Below are 22819 nucleotides of genomic sequence, written 5' to 3'. Positions count from 1 at the left end.
GGTTTCACTGAAGAAAATTCATGTCCTTTATCACCATACTTATATTGTTTTTTAGAGACGGTAGTAATACTGTGTTTTTTTAATGAAAAGACTTCTAAAGTAAAGTAGTAACTAGAGATTGATTCACGCATCCGCGCGGGTATTAGTTCGTACATTTTTATACATCGATATTTATTTTTCATAATTAGTGTTATATATTTTAGATTTATTATAATATAAATAATGATATTCAAAAGACCTGGACCAAATCATGTTATATGGCTATTTTGTTACAAATATCCAAATCCATTTAAGATACATTGGTTATTTAGATATTTTTAGATTCCTATACATCAGAAATAAATTTATCCAGATCCAGAATGACCCAACTCAAATTCCACACATAAGTTTATAATATTCAAGCAGGACTTGGTTTCAAAGCAAAAAAAACGATACCCGAAAGAAATATGTATCTAAATGGATAGATAATGTTCATGTCTAACTGATTTTATGAACTAATAAAAAAACTCTCTCTATATGTTTGGTTAAATTAAATGAAAAAGAAAGAGTTTTTTATCAAGTAAAGTAATTATATGTAATGAAAAATTAAGTGGCAATAAATGTAGCACATTTTAATTATTTTGATTTAAGTTATTATTTTATTCAGAAAACATATCTTTGAATTATGTTTTTGGGTACATAATTTTCCATCGATTGAAACTAAAATAAACTAAACCAAATGTTTAATCATATGTAAAACATAATTATTTAACATTTTTGATTTTATAATTGACACAAAGTTAATATTGATTAACTAATAAATAAAAATATGTACTACTATTATTAAGGTAATATAATTAATTAAATTGTTAAACTAAGTGAAATATGAAAACACAATTAATACCTACTACTATCCGTATATCTAAAAAAATTTCATTAAAACTACTATTCAAGTTTCCAAACAGTCTTATTATGTACTTCAACTTTAATATCATAGATGTAAACATACTTAGTATTTGATAGTTGGCTTTGAGTTTTCGATGAGCAACAAATAGTGAAACAATTTTATTTTTGCTTTGGTTTTTCTGTCAATATAGCTGATTTCAGTTCTAGCAACACGAAACCCTTCTGGGATTTCTCCTACTTTATGCCATTTGTTAAACACAGTGAACTCCATTTGATTATAAAGTCCTTATAAAAGACAACCAAAACAATGAATTCAATAAAAAATAAATGTGGCTCAATTCTCGTTGTTCCTTTTTTAATCTTTATTTGAGTTCTTTTATAGCTCATCACCAGGACCACCAGAAGTTCATTGCATTTCCAGTCTCAAGTTCCTCTACTGCGCAATCTACTGAGCAAGCTTGCAGTGAAACAGTTTCTACTCCAACTTCAAAAGGACTTGGCAAATCCAGTCAATTCCGTTGAATAAATCGCCAGTCTGCGTAGAGATCGTATCATTATAAAACGTGTGCTTATAATTGTCTAAACGCGTGTGGCCAACTTTTGCTAATTCCTCGGATGAAACCCATGTTAGGGCAATTTGCAAACTTAATTGAATAGCCCACCTATTTTATGCAGCCCAAACGTCATTACTAACCTAATAACCTCTCATCTCCAACACATTTTGGGAGTTCTTCCAGCACTGATTACGGTTTAGTATCATCCAACTCCAAATCTTCATCAAATCATTTTACATGGAATTTTGTCAATCTTATAAATTTTTTTACTGTCGCATAAAATTGTACATAATAAAATATATATTTATTTTTCAAAATCGCTCTGAGTGCGATACGTAGACAGAACAAAAGCGAACAGTTTTTCCTTTAGATTTCATTGATTCTGGCGGTTCCGACCGCCGGATTTTCTCTTTTAGTGTTTAATTTTATTTGCACTTCAATTTCCCTAGTAATCAATGTCTTTTTGGTACTGTTTTGGGTGATTCATCAATGAATTCACCCTTTTAGTCTTTGTTTTCTGGTGAATATCATGGGCTATCAATATCTCCGGTGGCGATAGGCTCGCCTTTATTACTTCTCCGGTTACTGGTGTTGGTCTCCGTCATCTTTGGCGTGATAAATTTCCCTGTAATAGGGTGTTGTTTTCCGGTACGTGATCTCCGATCTATAACCGACGTCTGTTCGTCAGGCTTATGGCCTAACCGTGTTTTCCGAGTCTCCCTGCAACCATGGGCACCACCATACTTATTTTTCTCCGATAGATTAAAGAACAAAGAGACTAAGATGCTGTGGAATGGATGGAGTATGGTCAGATCATGTCGGATTTATCACCTAAAGGAAAACTATAGAGTTTGGTGCATTCCATGTTGGTTATTAAGGAAATCCATAACCGCGTATCACTGATCACCTATATGGAGATTCTCAAAGCCAGCACTATGATGTCAATATAATTTCATTATGGAGCGAAGGATATCAAGCAATAAGGTGTTTGGAGATGTTTTTACAACAAAACAAATTGAAGATATGGCTTTATTGGTTTCAAAGCAAAAGAATTTCAATGCCATAAACAGTTTCAACAAAGCATGTTATCTCCTGCAGCGGGATTGTTTGGGATGGATTGCAAAGTAACAGATGGATCACATTCAATGATCTTCTTAAAGAAAATATTTACTCAAAGGAATTGAGAGCCACAAGAAAGATCTTAAAAGACCAAGAACAAAATGGAGGAAAGCTAGCAAGTCAGCCTATCCTACAAATGCATTATGAATCATCATGTTATTGCTATCTCTGTTAAATGGTTCTTTTTAACAACATGCTTGTTGAAATTTATGTGTCATGTAATCAGTTACATTGATTTGATATTAATGAAATTATGACGTTAAAGAAATATATATATTTAACAATATTTTTTTGGGAAGACAACCTATTTCCCCACCATAACTATGACATAGTAATAAATGTACACAAAGTTTCGACCTCGTCCCAATTGCACACCTCCAAAGTATAACAACCTATTTTCACATATGAGAAAAGTTCGAAACTCGTTTCCCCCTAAACTTTGAAAATCGAATTAATCCCAACAAATAGTGGTTTAAAGTTGGTTAGTGTTTCTTAAACCTAAACTTAACCAATGACTAACCTATTTAAACCAAAACTACCCGATTATGATCCGGTTAGAGAATAAAAACCCGATTAAATTAACCACAACCAACCCATGACCCGAATTAAAAAAAAAATTACAAACCCTAATCATCTATCTCTCTCGCGAAGAAGATCGTTTTCTTTTTTGGGAAAATTGCCAAAAGAGAACAAAAAAACAAGGGTGTTGTCCCCTTAGTATAAATCAGTTTTTGTCCAATTTTTCTCCTTTTTACCCTTTCTATATCTGAAAACTAATAAAATAAATACTTTTGTGAATCAAAAAAAATATTAAAAATATAAACAATTAATAAAACACCTATATACACATGCTAGTATTTTTTTTTTTTGAAAAAGTTCATAAATAAAAATTTGAAAATACGTTCTACTAAAGGTAGAAAGTGCATTCTACGGAAAATGGTATAGTAGAAAGCATTTTCTAAAATAAATACGTTCATCTACTATTTTTAGAACGTACATTCTACTATTTACTAAATTTCTAAAAATGTGGAATGTGCATTCTACTAATCCTAAAGCTTCTACTTTTCGTCCGGAAGCATCTTCTACTTTTGTTAAGTATTCTAAATTTTGCGGAACGTGTTTTCTAAAGTTTACTCTTCCTTCTACTAAAAGTAGAAAGCGTGTTCTGGAATCTTGTCAATGTTCTAAAGTTTTAGAAGGCGCCTTCTACGGATAAGATTACCTGATTTTTGCGAAAATTAATGAAATATTTAGTTAAGGAAATATTCTAAAAATATTCTAAAAATATTCTAACTTCCTAAAACGTGTTATTTTCGATTTTGGTTGTCAAAAAAAAAAAAAAACGATTCTCACCTATCTTCTCCATCAATCTATGGTTTCTCCATAGCTTTTCTTTTGATTTTTTTCACAAACTCTTCTTCTCTATGATGCATATCTATACCACATGTGGTGTTTGGAATTTATCAACTACTGGATGGGTTTTTGCTGCTGATGACAAAGGGGCTAGGCTACAGTTATTGGAATCAAATTCTACTTTAGAGGATTTAAAAAGAATGGTTGTGGAGGATTTTGATATGGAAGAAGATAGCTTAGCCGATTTGGAGTTCAGTTATCTACCTACTGAGTTGATTAATACACCAACTTCCCCACCTGTGATAATTGCAAACGATCGACAGCTTAAGAATTTTGTTGGCTATGTTAAAAAGAATGTTTCTACTCAGTTGTGTGTAACATGTTACTCAGTTGTGTGTAACATCTAGATTCCATATCTCGTGTGTCGCACCACGTGGTGGAAGGACCCCTCTGCCGTACTGCACTAGCAAATTATGAAGATTGTATTTCTTTCTACCCCCTCTTAGGAGACTGTACTCTTTCTTAATCATATTGCTGAAGACGGTCGTCATGAAACCAACTCGATAAGGTTTCCATCGATTGAGAGATGTTCTCTCCCGGAATACGAACATGGCGGCGTCAATCTCCTGCATATTTCAATGAGCTTAGCACACGCAATTTATATAAAACACACTGGAAATTAATATTCTACAAGGTTTACACAGTTATGCAGCCACTCAGATGGATCCATAAGACGCTTAGCAATCACATCATCTAAAATAATAGGTCCACAACGTAGAGGTCTGAAACGAAAACATGAATACAAGCTAATATATGTGAGTTTAAATTTAAAATGGCATTAGTAGAGAACGATCATTGACAGAAGATTTGTTTATGTACTTACGTGGAAGAAGGTGACCACTTAGTTACATTTTCCCAATCCTCTTCGCCTACAAACACCAATGCGGCATCTGGATTTGTTTCTGCATCCCTTGTGTCATCACGTAAGTGGGGTATGGACATGTCAACTGGTCTTGATTTTGTTGAGTTTTCAACTTGAACTTGAGAAAGATCAAAACCATCGACAAACGCATCTTGCTGCAGCTCAAACATGTCTTGTGTACTCAATCCAAAATCAAAGGAATTAGTTTGTACATCAATTTGTTTTCCAGCCTATTCAAAACAATATAAACCAAATAAAATAAGAAGTCATTCATATATAACACAAACAAAGCATTACATTCATGGAGTTCCATTACACAAACATATTACACATTACAAACATATTACACAAATTAACCATTCCATATTACAAAATACTAAAAACTGTTACATAATATTGCACAATGAAAATTAAGTTCCAAGCACGGCATAGCTCCAAAAGCCTACGTCCAGCATCCTAACTCAAGCATCCTAGTTCCAAGTTCATCAAGTTCTACATTTTCTCTTAGGTAATACCTTTTTCGCTTGCACAAGTTGATGGCCTTTTCTTTTTGGTGGAACACGACCGCCTTTGCTTTTTGGTGGAGCTTGATCGCCTATGCTCGCTCCTGTCGGGTGATCGCCTTTGCTCGCAGATGCAGGTTGATCTCCTTTGAACTTTAGTAGATCTTCTGCAGCTTGGCTCATGCTAGGATCGCTCCCTTCTTCACTCAACATCACTGCATCCCTGATCTGTGACACCTCGGTCTCCAACTTACCCATCCTTTCCGTAAACCTCCTCTCCATATCTTCCATTTTCGTGCTGAGCTTATCCCCCAAGGAAGTAACATATGTAACGAGGAGACCCTCAATGAAACTCTTAGTTTCACTATCAATACTCTGTTTCTTTTCAGCTGCTCGCTTACACAGCAACTTCTTCTTTCTTGTCTCCGCTCCTTCATCATGAACCTTTCTCTTGCCTTTTCCTGGAACCTCAACCGTAGAGGTCTCCTCGTCTTCTGCAGCATCAGTATCATCGCCACTCATACCAGCTTCTTCATCTATATCATCTTTCAAAGCTTCCTCCATTTCAGTCTCTTCAAGTTCTATAACTGGCCACTCCGTCTTGCTCCAATCGAACTTGCTATTGATCCTACTAAGGACAAGGTTCACTCGTTCATCTTCCATCTCACCCTTCCTTGCATAGTCTTCGTGCAGAAAGACATCACCATTGCCACTCACTGAGATGACCGAGAAGAAGTCACTCTACAAAGAAAACAATTATAACATGAAAAGCTGCAAGAAAATAAATACAACCAAATAAAAGAATATGATAGATATAGATACCTTGTCAGTAAATGAGTCTTCAAGTTTGGTGATGTCTTGATAAGAAACTTTTGCAACTCCTTTCCAGTTGCCACACCTTGGACCTCTGAAGCTGCCTGAGAGTTTTCTGCCGCATATTTCTCCAAAATCCGGAATTGCTTCCATAAGCCAAATCTGGATAGCATAGGAGAAACCCTCGAAAATGTAGCTGCCCTTCTTACCCAACTTCTTTGTAGCCTTGTCGATGGAACGCAGCAGAAAATCGTAGGAGTGAAGACCCCAATGGAACTTCCGAAGCTTGTCAAGATCCATCACCAACTTGATATACATATGAGGGATAAACACCTTCTCATCTCTCCCCATCACCACGCCCATTATCACGCACAAGTAGATCAACCTCATCCTATCAAGCCGAGTCCAGGTGTGAACTTCTTGTAGATGTACCTTCTTGATGGACTGCAAGCTTATCTTACCATCCGTCTTTAATAGCTCACTCCAAAACCCCCCATCGTTTTTCCATTTCACTACACCAGTGCTAGCTTCACGCGAAATCTTTAGACCTGTCACAGCGTGGTACTCCTGAAGCGAAAACCGGAGAGGCGACCTCGCAAAGACAAACCACTTCTCATGCTTCTTCGAGGTAATCAACTGCCTACATAAGAAGCTATCCACCAGTTTTGCCGAAAACTTAAGCTTATTTTCCGCAATAGCCATGATATGAGTGAAAACAGGATCTTTCTTCACATCCTCATACTCTGTAGGCATAGCTGTCTTCAGATACCTGATGAGTTCCATGCGGCAGCAGTTGTTGATCTTCTCGACCTGAGGTTCAAGACCCTCTGCAAACAGTCGCTTAGGTAGCTCTGACTCCATATCTACAGAGAAAAAAAATTATATTATTCAAAACCTTATACAGACACAAGAAACATAGCAACAACAACCCTTATCATTTGACCAACAAGCTAAGACAAAGGTTCTTCTTTACGAGAACAGAGACAACAACTTCACACATACAAAAATAAGGAAATCTTTCATATAATCTTAAACAAGTTCAAATGTCTTTCATATAACAACCCGTATCAATTCATATAATCTTCACACATACAACAAGCCATATCAATTCACAAACTTAAACAAGTTCAAATGTCTTCCAATTCACAAAGGAAATCTTTCATATAATCTGTTAACAACCATAAAAAGAGACAGTTCCAATATATGTACAGTTCATCCATGTATCACAATTAACCAAGTGCCCATTATACGTCTCCCCATTCTTCACCATAATCAATCGAATATCTCAAAACAGTAAAAAAAAATAAGAGAAATACCGGAGAGAGGCTGAGAGGCGGATGCGGAGAGGCGGAGAGACGGAGAGCGGAGCGCGGAGAGGCGGAGAGACGGAGACACAGAGGCGCGGAGAGGCGGAGAGGCGGACAGGCGGACAGGCGGAGAAAGAGAGAGACGGAGAGGCGGAGAAAGAGAGAGATGGAGAGGGAGAGAGGCGGAGAGACGGTTCGCTCAGTCACACCGAAGATAGAGAGAGCCAGAGAGACGGAGATGAAACCGGCGAGAAGCAGAGAGCCGGAGAAAGAGAGGCGGAGAAGCTCGGAGAAGGCGACGGAACCGGAGATAGAGAGAGCCAGAGAGGTGGAGAGAAGCACCGGAGATAGAGAGAGCAGAGGTGGAGAGTCACCGGAGATGGCGACTTAGGGTTTGTTCGCGAATGAGAGAGAGAAAGAGAGGCGGAAGAAACGAGAAGAATGAAAATAGATTTAGGGTTGATTATTTCTTTAACAGTTTTATTCATCTTTTTTTTTTTTTTTTGCTTGCTAAAAGTTTTTTTTTAACTTTTTTCATTATAATTAATTTATGATTTTATTAATCTCGTTTTATATACTTATTAAATCACTAAATGAAAGGTTAATTTTGGGATTATGAAAAAATTTATACCATTAGGACAACTATGAGATTGATTTATACTAAGGGGACAACACCCTTGTTTTTTTGTTCTCTTTTGGCAATTTTCCCTTCTTTTTTTGGGGGTTTTGAGAAAAGAAGAAGAACATCGTTAGCTCCTCCACATCGTTACTCCTCCGATTGTCTCCATTCAGGTAATTTCGACATCTCTCTCTCTGTCTCTGTTTCTCTCTCTCTCTCTCTCTGTCTCTGTCTCTCTCTCTTTGTCTCTGTCTCTGTCTCTCTCTCTCGCTCTCTCTCTCTCTTTCTCTCTATCTCTCGTTATTGAACTCTCTCTGTCTTTGTCTCACACTGTCTCTGTCTCTCTCTCTTTCGTTACTGAACTCTCTTTGTCTCTCTGTCTCTCTGTGTCTCTGTTTTGCAGGAATCAACAATGGAGTCATTGACTGATGTGAATGTAGAGTGGAATGATGTAACTCAATTCAACCCGGGGACACCTGAGTCTCTTGATATTGACTCGGTTTTGGTGTTGGATTGAAATGAAGATTTTTGAATTAATTTGATGTGTTTCAGCCTTTTGTGAGTGGTGAATCTTCTCAGCCTGAAGCCTCCCAAGGTAGATGCACTCAAGACACTCAGCCTAAGAAGTGAATATGCAAAGAAGAGAAGATGGATGTGAAGAAGTGGTCTGTTTTTGTGGTGTTTTTGGTGTTCTTTACTCGGTTTTATGGTGCTTTTTTGAGGTTCTAGGACCTTGTTTCTCGGCTTTAGATTCCTTTTGCACGTTCCATGACCTTGTTTGTCGGCTATTTGAACTAGTTTAATGGATTTAGACTCTATTTTGGTGTGTTCAAGGTATGATTTTGAGTCAATGTATGATATTTTAATGGCTTTGGTCATTCTTTTGAATGCTTTTGAACTCATCACTATTTTAAAGGATTTATAAAATCTTGATTCTCACAATTTTAACAGCAGAAACATTATCATTTTAAACAACAGAAACAACATAAACATCTCAAAATAAAGATACCACCATTGTCATCATCTTAATAATACAACCATCATCATCTTCTTAAACATAACAAACTGAGACAAGTTATACTATCTTAGCCAACACAACCATAGCCAAACATCCTAAGACAACAAGCACCAGCGCCTTCTTGACCTCGCCTTTGGCTTCATTCACAACATCTTCCATTAATTCTTGCAGCAATCTCGGTCTCTAACTTCAATCCAAGCTCTTCAAACTTTCTCTTCTCTTCTTGGGCATCCCTCTCTTCTTCCACACGACCAGCAACCATGCTCTGCTCAAGTCTCCCTATCCTAAACGACAATGCTTCAACTTCATCCAACAACGCCTCATCAACCCATTTGTAACTGTGATTATCATTACTCAGCAACAAAAACAAAAAAAAAATCGATTCACCCACATATTTTGGAGAATCACATTTATATAAACTAACTAACCCTTTTCTAGGCCGCAAAAGCACAACGAAAGTATCTCCTGTAAGGATTTGCCTTCGAATTTGACATCAAGGGGATAACTAATTCTCCACACCAACATCACTACAAGAAATGAGTCATATAGCTACTGATTTTTTCCTAGCTAAAAGGGACAATCTGTCGCTACAATAAATAACGCAACGGATGGCTACGGATAGGAACCGTGGCGTCAGTATTGACGCTAACTCGGATCCGTCGCCATTCCGTAGCTCACTCGCTACGGATTTTGCAAGAGAACTGGCCATATCTAACAGCTACAGCATGGCTAGAGAGTGTTCCGTTTCTCAGTAGCAACAATCTTGGCGATAGATATTGCATAGCTAAATAGCTACAGAGTTTAACTATGGCTTTTCGTAGCAATGACGTAGCTACATATTTGTCTAGAAATTTTTTGTATCTAGAATGTTGGATTCAAATTACCAACAAACATGTTTTAGTAGCAGAAGAATGTTTTTTTAGCATATTTAGCAATAGATACACTGTTGTCTTAAAAGTTATATTGATTTTGAATACAAATCTATACAAACTGATTTTCAGAATAAATTGTTTTACGACATTAGAGTATTATAAGAAAAAAAACTGAAATTCCCAAATGTAACAGATCTGAAAATTCTAGTATCCAAACAAAGAGCTAGATCTAATAAGTGAAAACTAAACTAAAGGCATAAGAAAAACTTCTGTTGGAGATGTTTGTGTGTGGGGAATGGGGATGCTGAGATGTAGAAGCCTGGACTACAGAGGAGCAGAGAGGATACATGACTGCAAAGGCGAAGAAAAGAGATTGGACTGCGAGTCTGCAACCACCGAGGAGATGACCAGAGACTGGACTGCCACATTGTCTTGCACCACCAGAGAGGAGAAGAATGAAGAGGAGATGAACGGAGAGGACACCACACCTTGCGCTATCGGAGAAAAAAGAGGAGAGGAGATTCGCAGAGGGGAAAAAAAGGATGAGGAAAGGAATGAAAATCTCAGATCTGAGAAAGAAGGTTAATAAAGATAAATCAAAAAGAAAATAATATATTAATTGTATTTCATCGTTAGATTAAAGTACTATCAACGGCTACGATTAGTAAATGAGTTATCCTCACCCTTTTACATCGACCACTAACAAGCCACCCTTCTTTGGTGAATAATTTGGCGGGTGTCACGAAAATTTGGCGTCAAAAAAATATTTTCCAAGCGGCAATCAAACTCATGATATAGAGTAAGTGGTATTTATTCTCAATATTTATTTATTTGATAAGACTAGTATGACTATAATTTATTAAACTGTACATATTTTGTAATTGTAATCATTTCTGCCTGCACATAATAATTTGATAAAAGGATAAAAATATATTTGGTATGATTGGATTTTTAATTTTTTGGTAAAACTTCATTTTTTCTTTGTAATACAAAAGTAATTTGCTTTATTTCTTTAGTATAGGGTTTAAGGTTTGGGGTTTGGGGTTTAGATTTAGATTTAGGGTCTAGGAAGTTACTTAGGTTAAAGTGAGAAGGAAATAGGCATGCATATATGTGTCATAAAAAAATTGAAACTTCTATAAAGAACTTCCACAACATTTTAAAAACTTTACTTACCAAAAGAGAATAGATATGAAATTTTGTTACTTGTTATAACAACACCAAAACAAAAGCCAAAAAAAAAAGAGAGAGAGGAAATTATTTTATAAATTTACCAAAGACGTGCTTGCATCCATCCATACGTACAAAGATCTATAATGTTCAATGCAAAATTAACAAAAGGTGTTTGAAAATTACTATATGTACTAGACTTAAACCAACATATGTGTATACCCGTTAGTTTCACAACATAACTTATTTTAATACATGTAGATTAAAAAATCATCATGGAACATAAATTGTATTTGCATTGAAAAATAAATCAACAATTTAACATTCTTATATATACACACATATGTATGTGTATATATTAGGAAATATTATAATTTTTATTGTTTTTTATCATTTATATTATATATAGTATTCTTATTGAAGCGACAGAATAATGAGGATTGAGATATCATCACTATATAGCAATAGAAACAAATGTAGCTACTTGTTGCTAAATAGAAAAATTATAGCAACCATTTATCCTTAGTTAAGTCGTAGCTATTTAGCTACAGATCACCGACGGAATCTGTCTCTAGCTATATAGCTACGAATTGCTACAACTAGCTACAGATTTAGCTACACAAGTAAAATTTTGTGTTCCGTCGCTATATTTGTAGCTAATTAATTTGGCTACAGAAATACTCTAGCCAGTCCGTAGCTATTTTAATAAATTCTTGTAGTGCATCTCTTTGGAACACCAACAACACGACCTCTTGCTCGTGCGCTAGAGACTCCACTCGAGTTTCCAGATTCATGACTCATATTTTCTGGGCTTGGGAAATGAAATTTCTCTCTGAATTTTTTTTAGATTTTAGGGTTCTTAGAGCATGAACTCGATTTTGGGGATTTTGTGGATTTTAAAGAGGTTTCGGGTCGGGTTTAAGTTAAACCATAGTCGGATCTTTATCTGGTTCGAGGTGTACCAATATAACTGGTTTACTATCGGTTCGTGTAATAAACCATTAAAACCAAGCCAAATCTTGGTCTGTGGGGAAACGAGTTTCGTACTTTTCTCGTATGTGGAAATAGGTTGTTATACTTTGGAGGTGTGCAATTGGGACGAGGTCGAAACTTTGTGTACATTTATTACTATGTCATAGTCATGGTGGGGAAATAGGTCGTCTTCCCTATTTTTTTAAAGAAATTGTCTCCTGGTAAGCTGATACTCTCACATAAAAAAAAACTAAAAGTAACATTGGATTTCAAATTATTAGTTATTTTCTTCTCAGATAACAAGTTAGATGTAAATTTCAGCATATAAAAAAATTTAACCGTTGATTTGTATCATAGCTTAATTTGCTATTATTGTGTTGTTCCCTACAGCCAGTTTTACATTGATAATCAGATTTGAGTCATTAGCATGTGATGAAATAGTTAATCTATAATCAATAGTTTAAAAATGTTTGATGTATGAAAAAGATTACCAAATACATTAAGAGGATTCTCCTTGATGGCCTTATCTGATTTCTCACCATCTCATCTTGAGTTGTTACCTACAAATCATGAGTTCGTTACCATTGCTAATCAGATTTGAGTCATTAGCATGTGATAAATAGTTCTAAATCCATAATTAATGGCTTAAAAATGTTTGATGTATGAAACAAACTACCAAATACATTAAGAGGATTCTCTTTGATGGCCTTATCTAATCTTCTCACCATCTCAACTTGAGTTGTTACCTGTAAATCATGAAAAGGTGAATGTTGAAAGTATTGTGTCGCTAGCTTCACGAAAATCACGAAGTGCTAAAGAAGAATTGCTAAGGGTACATTGCTAATTCAGGTGTGATTGTGAATGTTACTTCAGTGAAGGTGGTATAAATTTGATTGTGAGAAAACTAATTCAGAGTTATTTCCATCCTGTGTTCATTTTCTCAAATATTGGCTCATGCTTAGAATCAAGCCTGAGCGTGTGGTAGCTTGCATGGCTATAAACTGTTGAAACAAGAGAAAAGTGTTGATGCGTTCTTAGTTCATCTAAGTGATGATGTTTTGGGTTTATTTTGAGAATCTAAGGTTCGAGAGTTAGAGGAATAAGTGAAACAAACGTCTCTTATAATTAAGAAAGAATAATCCTTGGTTGATTCTGTTCAGGTGTTGTTAGACGAGACCGAGTTTGGCGTATTTTCTTGGATGCAAACATTAAAGACCAATTTTGTGAAGCTTTGTTGAGCATATGTGATCAGGCTAAGTCATCATGTGAAAGGCTGTCGCATATTTCAATGGTAAAGGAGATTGAAGAGCAAGAAAGATTGCCTCGTCTTGAATCTGAATAGAGTGGAACATGACGTAGAAAATGTATGGGAACACAACAAAGCGACAGAGAAAGAAAACTGCTAAGTGTTGAAGTAATGCAGTAGCCATCTTTGTTTTGCTGAGAGAAGCAAGCTTAAGAAGAGAAAAGAGAAAGAGGCCACCTCAAGTATCTTTGAGAAGATTACACTGACAACGCTCGCAGTGAAGATGTTCGCCTGTAAATCTGACGAAAAAGAAAACATGCAGATGATGCTTTTGGTTGATGTGCTACAGACTGCTAAGGTTGAAGCTGCTTTTCATAAGATTAAAGGACAGATTACCAAGGACATTTTTGAACTTTGCAAAAGGTGGATATTAAATGTTCAAATATTATAGACTGTGAGTTAAGATTCCGCTGCAACAATAGAATGTCTATAAGCTAAATACTAGACGAAACATAAGAATTTTTCAAGGGATATAAGAAGAGTTCTTCAAGGTTCAGTGATGCTTAAGAGGTTTACTTGGTGTGAGAAAGCTATGCTTAAATTTGTTGCTGAAAAGTTGGAGTCAGTTTTGAGTCAAGGGAATTGGGTTAATCAAAGAATGGACTATCAAAGCCCTTCATTGTTCTGAATGCCGGTGTACAAGCGTGTGAAATCTCAAGACTTCTGATGTTGGCCCTGGAAAGATCTCTGCATTTCAATTTGACATGTTATGATGATTATTCATTGATGTATGAATGAAGTTACTGATGCACAAGAAAGAGAACATTTAATCTGATTGTTAAAAGCTGTGTGATATTCTGCATCTGATATAAATTGTATGATATTTTTCTGCATCTGGTACATATCACAGACTATTGCATCAATCTGTTCTGAGATGGGTTATTCAAGGAGACGTGTGGTGATCCTTATGTAATCTGATTGAGCTGAAATTTGGTGATGATCTTCATTATGCTACTGTCTTGTAATTCAACGGTCGGATTGAGATTTCAACGGTTGGTTTGTGTCTTATTTGAACTTCTTCAGACTGGTCCAGTATAGCTCATCTAAATTCTTTTTCAGCTTCAGTACAGTTTGCAGTGATATTAGTAAAGAAAGACAGCAGCAGACATAGAGTATATCATTTAAGAAAGGAGTTACACAGTCTAAAGGCTTCAATTTGGTAAAACATGTGATATGAGCTTACTATAATATGCATATATGTTATCAAGATTTGTCAGAGAAATTTTGGACAGAGAGTCAACTTAAGAGCAGTGAGACACCTAGACCAGAAGAAAGGAGGTAGTGGAAAAGAAGGGTTATAAAGTGGAAAAAGAAGAGAATCGCCTTCTGAAAGAAACAAATGGATCATGGAGTTTTACAACTTCGGTAACAAAATTTGCGACAGAAATTGCTACACTGACATGCTCAGACTGGTTGCAGGTTGTGCACAGAGGTTGGTTGGTTGTTTGCACAAGAAGAAAAGCAGAAAAGCATGTCTACTGATCGAAAAGATTATGTTAGTTACTTGGTATTATTCTGCAATATTTCGGCTGATCGCGGATATGCTGAAGACAACTGGGAGAAAGTTCTATAGGCTCAAAAGTGTTTTGAACAGACTGAAACTTTGTGTTGGCCTTCTTAATAATCAACGACAGTTTCAGCATGGGACACATTCTGATTCAAAAGGATAGCTCATACGGAGTTTGAAACATGTTAAGACTTTAGATGAGTTTGAACAGACGGAACCATGATTCATTGTTGGGATTTTTATTTAGTTAGTTTGATGGGTTGTATCCTCTACACTTACGAGTCTCCGATTCTCTAAACTGAGAATATCTTGTACGAATATGAAACTTGGAAACTGCAGCTACTTGAAACAGAGGAGATGAGAAGATGGACAGCAGGCTACAAAGCATTGTGGTTCAGCTTTCTGCAGTGTTTGATCTATGCTTAATGGATATATTCAAAAGTACTGTCAAGATATGTTTAAAAAGAGAAGAAATCAGATAGGGCTATTGCGTGGATGTGCTGCTGTCAGGAAATCAAGTACATGGCTGGTTCTGCTAAGTAATGAGGATGAGTTATGATTCATGGGCACCAAGCAGGAGTTTGAGAGTAACATGAATTCTGCTTGTACATCATCTTAATTCAGGAACATCAGTTGTCACACGTGAAATATCTTGCTCAGAATTGCTACAACATCAACAAGCGACTGTTTTGTGCATACGATAGGCTCAGATCATGTGCTATTGGCGACAGCGGTGTCTGGTTGATGTCAGGATAGCCGATTCTAAGTGATTGTCATTTACGATGTCTCTTTTTATTATTAAAGAAGTTTGAGTCATATATTCTCTTTTCTTGGAAGCGAGGCAGTCAGTTTTTCACAGACTTTATGATGGCTAAAGTTGTTCAACTTGGGGTTCTACTTTAACAAGGATGTTTATGATGCCGTACTGGTTGCTTGAATGTCACTTACTAGTTTAACGAAGTCAAAGAAGCTAGACTGAGACCATATGCAAATTTGGAATGAACGTTATAAATTTATGAGAAAGGAGAGTATCAAGACGTCAGATTTACATCGTGGATGGTTATGGGCTTCATAATGACTGAAAGAAAACTTGATGCAATTCTGATGACATGTGTTTCATAGAGACAAGGTCATGGGTTCACGTATTCTTGAACACGTTACAGGAGAGTATACCGGCTCTGTTTAGTTTGGAGAATGCTGTGAAGTTACATGCAACCAAAGATCATTGTGGTTCATGAGAAACGAGACTGGTCGCAAGTTGTTTTGATGAGCTGATGATGTAGCGGAAGCTTCTAGGGATAGAACTAGATCCGTTTATTCCAAGAATACACGAATCTAGGGTTTGTGAATACTCTTCACAGTGCTTAATTAAAAGCTCTTAGGGTTTGTGAATACTCTTCACAGTGGTTTATAAAAACATCTTTAGGGTTTGAGAATACTCTTCTCAGTGGTTTATCAAAACCACTTCTGGAAAACTCCTTTATTAATCAAATCATCATAAACTGAATACAAAGTTAAGCCTAGACGGCTATATATAAGAAAGCCATAAAACCCTAAAATAGTAAAGATAAATATCTAAATAATAAATAAATAAATAATGAAATATTTGGAAATATTCAAAATATTTATCTGCATCATTCTCTCTGGGTTGGAGAAGATTCGCCCTCGAATCTTGATCGTAGAATTCGAATCCAAATTGTTTTCCAAGAAAAACTCTTCCTCAAATCTTCAATAGCTTGTATCGCACGGTTTTTGCACGAATCCGATTGTAACTTGAATCTTCAAAAATCCGTTTTTGCACAAACTTTGCACAAAGCAGATAATTAAGATTCTGCCCAAAATCTTTATCAATATAACTTCGCCCTATTTCTGCACGAAAATCGTTCTGCACAGACTTTACACAGATCTCGTCCCGTCCGAATTTTGCACAAACTTCATCTTTATTGACAGAGTCGACAACACAAATATCTTCTTCGATAAATATCTCCTCGTCATCATCATCATCAAACTGCACATCTTGAGCTCGTGCTGCTTCTCTTTTCTTTAATGCCTCATCGAACTTATTTAATGCCGTGCAAAAATCTTGTTCTAACTTTTTATAAATCTTGTTGAGATCTTGTTTAAGCTTTTCCAAGATATGATCTTGTTTAAGCTTTTCCAAGATCTCAGCTAGTGGTTGTTGTTGTAGATACATCTGCGATCAAGATAATAGAACCGTTTGGCTCTGATACCAACTGATGTAGCGGAAGCTTCTAGGGATAGAACTAGATCCGTTTATTCCAAGAATACACGAATCTAGGGTTTGTGAATACTCTTCACAGTGCTTAATTAAAAGCTCATAGGGTTTGTGAATACTCTTCACAGTGGTTTATAAAAACCTCTTTAGGGTTTGAGAATACTCTTCTCAGTGGTTTATCAAAACCTCTTCGGGAAAACTCCTTTATTAGTCAAATCATCATAAACTGAATACAAAGTTAAGCCTAGACGGCTATATATAAGAAAGCCATAAAACCCTAAGTAACTGATGTAGCGGAAGCTTCTAGGGATAGAACTAGATCCGTTTATTCCAAGAATACACGAATCTAGGGTTTGTGAATACTCTTCACAGTACTTAATTAAAAGCTCTTAGGGTTTGTGAATACTCTTCACAGTGGTTTATAAAAACCTCTTTAGGGTTTGAGAATACTCTTCTCAGTGGTTTATCAAAACCTCTTCTGGAAAACTCCTTTATTAATCAAATCATCATAAACTGAATACAAAGTTAAGCCTAGACGGCTATATATAAGAAAGTCATAAAACCCTAAAATAGTAAAGATAAATATCTAAATAATAAATAAATAAATAATAAAATATTTGGAAATATTCCAAATATTTATCTACATCAGCTGATCTACAATATATGCATTAAATAAATGGAAGACAGCGATTCAGAGGGTACTGGTTGTTGTGAACTTATGCAAATTTTTGAAGATTAAAGAAAAGAAAATATTGTTCAGCCAATGTACCAATGACTGAAACAGAAGATTAGCAAGAGTTGTTACATTGCCTTTCATGGTTGATTCAGATCAAGTTTGCATCAAAGATGCTGGTGAAATAAGATGAGAAATCTGAAAATTACTTGTAGACATCTGATTTTGGATATTGTTTTCAAACAGAGCGAGATACATGCTTCAATTAACACTGATGTGCCGATGCAAAGGGAGGCAAAAAAGAAACTGCATGTCAAATGTGATGTTCACCTATGGGATAAAGCTGTAGAAGATAAGAATCAAGATTTAGGTAAGCAAAAGACATGGTGATGTGATGATTCAGAGAATTTAAGGGTCAGGGACTTTATCAGTGGGTCTTTCAAAGTGCTGGATCAGATTGAAATCTCGTGTCAGGCTTTTTCGATTTTGCTATTTTGAGAATGAGCGGTAGGAAGCCACTTTTATGAGATTATTTATCATGTGTTTTCAAGATATGTCCGTACAGAGATTGTGGTGAACAGTGAGGAGTTATGTTTGGAGGACATACAAGCATAGAGCAGGAAATTGTATCGATGGATGTGATAAAGACTAAACCAGAAGTTAAACATGAATTGGAAAATGAAAAATATTCTGATCTGAGATACTATGAGAAGCTTCAGTTATTTGTATGTTTGTTTTTAGCGGAGTTGTGCACTCAAGCAGGAGAAGAAGATATATATGAGATGTTCATAGAAATCAGGCTTAACTCATGGGGGTTTTAATGATATACTGGATATACAGACAAAGATGGAGCTTAAAGGATGTGAGATTAAATTAAGAGAGCATCTCATGTTTCATGCTTGTGACAAGAGTTTACAGAATCTAATGGTTGAGTATCAAACTAAGGTAAAAAGGAGGAGAATGAAGATGTTAGATCTTTTGAGTATTGAGATGATCTGATATGCAGTATTGTGTGTATGCTTGGATTCTAAAACGCAGTCATCAAGAGAGAGATTGAAGATGTAATGCTGACTGGTTTGAGAAAACACATGTAGTAGTTTGTGTGCTAATCCATAAGTAGTGCATGAACTGGGACAGGAAGTCTTTCACGAAGCTGAGCTATGAAGCGACTGCTGAAATACTTAAGTTGATGACATGGGGTAGACTTATACAAGTCAAGACGTGGCTGCTGAATTGAGAAATCATCTTAAATAGTATATTTAAATAGTATATTTAAGATGAGGAAGAACTTCCTTATTCTTAAGAGAAGAAAAGGGAAAGATTGTATGGAGATCCTAAGTTTACGGTTTAGCAACCGGATAAATACTAGGAGACCGTCAAAGAAAAAAGTGTGCGCCTAGGGTATTCTTGAGAGAAGCACACATGTGTTTGACATCGTCCTACCAGACAGATGGTGAGATCTGTTGGTGGTTTTGTTGTAGAGAATTATGCTCTTCATAAGAACAATGAGTAGTTGTTGCTCTAACCATTGTAATCTAGATAAAAGTGGTAGGCACAATTGTGTGATGGATACTATATAGCAATTGTAGGTTGCGATCTGTTTTAGTGAATGGTTTCTGGATGTGATCCCGGAGATATAGGAAACGAATTCCGTTAACAAATTTATATGTATTCTGCTCATACATATTCTATATGCACTTGAACACGTAGTACTATCCACAATATGGACTAACAGACTTCATTCAAATGATAGAAGATACAATCTTACAAGTAACTACAATGAGCGACAATCTTTATTATTATAAAAATAAACTTGCGTTAGTAACCAAACAAGTCATCAACAACAGATAAGAAAAATAAGCATTAACAAAATAATTAGAGAAAGGATAAACTAATGATATTTTATTTCCTATTTGGCGCCTTTCCATGAGGAGATCGCGAGTCTCGGATCATCTTTTCTTTTGATAGTATTCCTGCTAACCTTCACAGCCAAAATTTAAATATATTAACACAAAATTTATAATCATGTAAATATGAATGATTCAGATATCAAATGCAAAATTTATGTCTCATATACTTTATAAGGGCCTTTTCATTGGTCACTTCATAAGCATTTTCGTTACATCCCGACTCAAGATTGACTCTTGAAACATGTTTCTTGAGAAGTTCATCTCCTGTCTTGGCGAGAATGTCGAGATTCTCAACGGTAGAAATATCAACAGAAGCAGCATCCCCATTTAATGTATCATCCTGTATAATTCAAAGCAATTGTTATAAATATGGCGACAAAGAAAAGGAAAAGGATAGTGAGCTGATTTTTGGCACCTGGATTCGTATATAATTGGCTTCAGAGTGAAGAGCTCGAAAAACGGCAGAGAGATGAAAATCAACCATATCGGAACTAGCTTGCATGAAAGCATCAATGAGAGGTGTAGAGTTGTCGTGTGTTAACCAACTCAACATTCCCCATCCAGCTACTTCATTTGCGTTGAATTTCTCTTCTGATTTACGAGTTCCAGTTCCAAGAGAAAGCACAAGAAACCTTCCGTAATCATTTGGTCTTATGGGGAAAAAGTCACTGCTCCCTCTTGTTATTTCTTTTGTCACCTCCCCAATGGCCACCAAAGCCTATATTATAAATGGTATAGTATTAGACAATCCTTCTATAGATATTAATGCCTGGATGGGTTTCTTTTGGGTCAACTAATGAGTTCCATATAAAATAAAATAAAATAAATGCTTGAACTTTCTACCATCGTAATTCAATGTTTTAATACAATTTATATATTATAATAATGAAAACCCAGCCAGAAACATAAAGAAAATTTAAAATCTTCAATGTAGATGCTAATTCAATTAATTTATTTATTTTAGTTAATTAACAGTAAAAAGGAAATATGTATTAACTTAGTCTAGCATTTCATGGCCTTGATTGTTAAAGCTCTGCGTAGTACGGTTTGTATGACAAAAAAAAATAAAAGAAATGAAGATATTTGTTTCATACAAACCGTACTACGTAGAGCTTTAACAATCAAGGCCATGAAATGCTAGACTAAGTTGATATATAATTCCTTTTTACTGTTATTGTATAGATTCTTATTTTAATAATGTTGAAAGCTACAATGACTATAATTTCATATCTCTGTTATTTACCGGATTGTTAGCTGCAACTCCCCCGTCAATAAGATTGTATTCTTTCACGTTTCCGGCTGAATCATGGGTTTCGAAGAAATGGGCAGGCAAGTATGTAGGCGCTGCTGAAGTTGAGATTGTTATGTCAGCGAGGGTTGCGTTCTTGAGATGATTTGTCTTCACCTGACAGATAGTTTCTTTATTGTATCAAAAGTTTTGTATATTTGAACATATCGTAGTATCTGATTAGACATAAAAAGCAAATCAAACCTCGTAACTACTAAATATAGTAGGTTGAAGATGCTTTATATCGAAAGTTGGAATGACAACGTTAGTAAGTGTTTGATGCAACCTTGTATCACCCAATTTGGCATGGATAAGTCGATGAAGGTATTCACCATCATACTTGGGACCAGTCAAAGACTTCAGCAAGTTCTTGGTGGCAGAGAATGGGAAATGATCTTGAGGAAAGATTTTTGGGCAGTGCTCAAGATAAAATTCTTTAATCTCAGAGGCTGCAAACAAGGGTCGGCCTTCCTTATTGGGAGCAGTTAGCATGGCTGTAACCAGTCCACCGGTGCTTGTTCCTGCCATAACATCAAAGTAGTCTGCAAGTCTTGCTTGGTCTCCGTCCAGTTTCTGCACATCCATGTATGTATAGAGTTATAAGATTTCCATAATTCCATAAGTACCAAATAAAAATATTATATTGCAAATTTCTATTAACTCGAAAGCTCATTATTAGAGTTGACCAAATAGAAGTAAGTGTTATCCATGTGATATATGGTTAGGTAGGACAAATATACCTGAAGTTCCGATTCCAAAAAAGCAAGGATAGTGGCAGGAATAATCCCTCTAATGCCACCACCATCGATGCTAAGGATTGTGACTAAGTTTCCATAAGTTGGGGGTTGAAGAGGTGATTTTGGGCTCTCCATTTGCATCTAACAGAAGGCAATTTATCGATACTTGAGAAGATATAACTTTGATTATAAGATATTATGTGGATACTTTTATTGTGAGATATTATGAGAGGTTAAAAAATCTATGTATTTATAGGACAAAAGGGGCTGCTGTACCAACGTTCGACTAGGTCTTCATTCTTAGTATATTTTACTCGTCGAAGTAACTTGTAACTTCGTCCATTTGGAGCTCCAATCTTACTGGTTATTCAAATGGACTTTTCGTGAACTTCTTTTCTTCTTATTTGGACCATGTCAACCCTTTTATAACCTAACTAAAATATTTTATTGTTTAAAGGATATAAACTTCTGAGTGCAGAAGGTAAATCAAAAGAGACAAAATACACAAACACACACCAATGATTTTATTAGAAATTGCCTTTTACACTTAATTACAAGATCTGTTTAATCAGCTTCTCTAGTCTGTTAACATCCTAACAGCTGCTACTGAAAAATTCCTAAAGTACCCGCTTATGTGTCTCTACCGTCAAGTATTTCAGCCTCTACTTCAGCACAATCCAGAACGCTTCCAAGTGCTTCTCTCTCTCTATAAGATCAGTCTTTGTGTCTCTGTCTCTCTACAGACGACCCCATAGCTATCTTATATTAGTCTCCACGTTCCCGAAACCTAGTCTCCAAGGAACCACAATATGGACATCTTCCATATCAATAAGTGCAACTTTCCTTTTCTTGAAATGCACTTATTCCTCTTCTTTTAAGTCATAAACTTGCTACCCAAATTTATTCCTCTTTGCATTTTCTCCAAGATACACGTTTGCTCTCCAAGTCTACACGACTCCAGCTCAACACCTTGACTCCACATGGTCTTCACCACTCAACACGACGTCTGCTACAGCAACTACGTCAACGACTACTTCAGGACGGACATCTTTACA

General features: G+C 35.9%; 3 protein-coding genes across 3 annotated transcripts; 1 reads left to right on the top strand and 2 right to left on the bottom strand.

The window, feature by feature from the left end:
• Positions 1-4367: 4367 nt before the first annotated feature.
• On the bottom strand, positions 4368-8262 carry LOC130500784 (uncharacterized). The gene is made up of 2 exons (XM_056995751.1): positions 6159-8262; positions 4368-6077 (listed from the first exon to the last, which is right to left on the bottom strand). Exons 1-2 carry the CDS (start codon positions 7008-7010, stop codon positions 5319-5321), a joined length of 1611 nt encoding a protein of 536 aa, XP_056851731.1. The 5' UTR covers positions 7011-8262; the 3' UTR covers positions 4368-5318.
• LOC130500783 (uncharacterized) lies at positions 7487-7807 on the top strand. Its single transcript, XM_056995748.1, has one exon. It carries the CDS (start codon positions 7487-7489, stop codon positions 7805-7807), a length of 321 nt encoding a protein of 106 aa, XP_056851728.1.
• Positions 8263-19548: 11286 nt separating the features above from the next.
• On the bottom strand, positions 19549-21973 carry LOC108846090 (patatin-like protein 2). Its single transcript, XM_018619299.2, has 6 exons — positions 21768-21973; positions 21232-21600; positions 20983-21144; positions 20155-20457; positions 19907-20079; positions 19549-19810 (listed from the first exon to the last, which is right to left on the bottom strand). The coding sequence occupies exons 1-6, from the start codon at positions 21903-21905 to the stop codon at positions 19732-19734; spliced, it is 1224 nt and encodes a 407-aa protein (XP_018474801.1). The 5' UTR covers positions 21906-21973; the 3' UTR covers positions 19549-19731.
• Positions 21974-22819: the final 846 nt, after the last annotated feature.

Source organism: Raphanus sativus, unplaced genomic scaffold (assembly GCF_000801105.2).
Source record: "Raphanus sativus cultivar WK10039 unplaced genomic scaffold, ASM80110v3 Scaffold0036, whole genome shotgun sequence".
NCBI classification, from domain to species: domain Eukaryota; kingdom Viridiplantae; phylum Streptophyta; class Magnoliopsida; order Brassicales; family Brassicaceae; genus Raphanus; species Raphanus sativus.
Note: the sequence above shows the minus strand (reverse complement) of the source record. Positions and strands in the feature narration are given on the sequence as shown.

What these genes read in the sequence shown, in the direction of transcription:
- LOC130500784 (XM_056995751.1), bottom strand. Translation starts at nt 7,010, where the DNA reads ATGGAGTCAGAGCTACCTAAGCGACTGTTTGCAGAGGGTCTTGAACCT. An exon ending in AAGACTCATTTACTGACAAG is followed by an intron (nt 6,078 to 6,158) that starts GTATCTATATCT and finishes TTTTCTTTGTAG; the next exon opens with AGTGACTTCTTCTCGGTCAT.
- LOC130500783 (XM_056995748.1), top strand. Translation starts at nt 7,487, where the DNA reads ATGCGGAGAGGCGGAGAGACGGAGAGCGGAGCGCGGAGAGGCGGAGAG.
- LOC108846090 (XM_018619299.2), bottom strand. Translation starts at nt 21,905, where the DNA reads ATGCAAATGGAGAGCCCAAAATCACCTCTTCAACCCCCAACTTATGGA. An exon ending in GAGTTGCAGCTAACAATCCG is followed by an intron (nt 20,458 to 20,982) that starts GTAAATAACAGA and finishes TTTATAATATAG; the next exon opens with GCTTTGGTGGCCATTGGGGA. An exon ending in AATGAAAAGGCCCTTATAAA is followed by an intron (nt 19,811 to 19,906) that starts GTATATGAGACA and finishes TTGGCTGTGAAG; the next exon opens with GTTAGCAGGAATACTATCAA.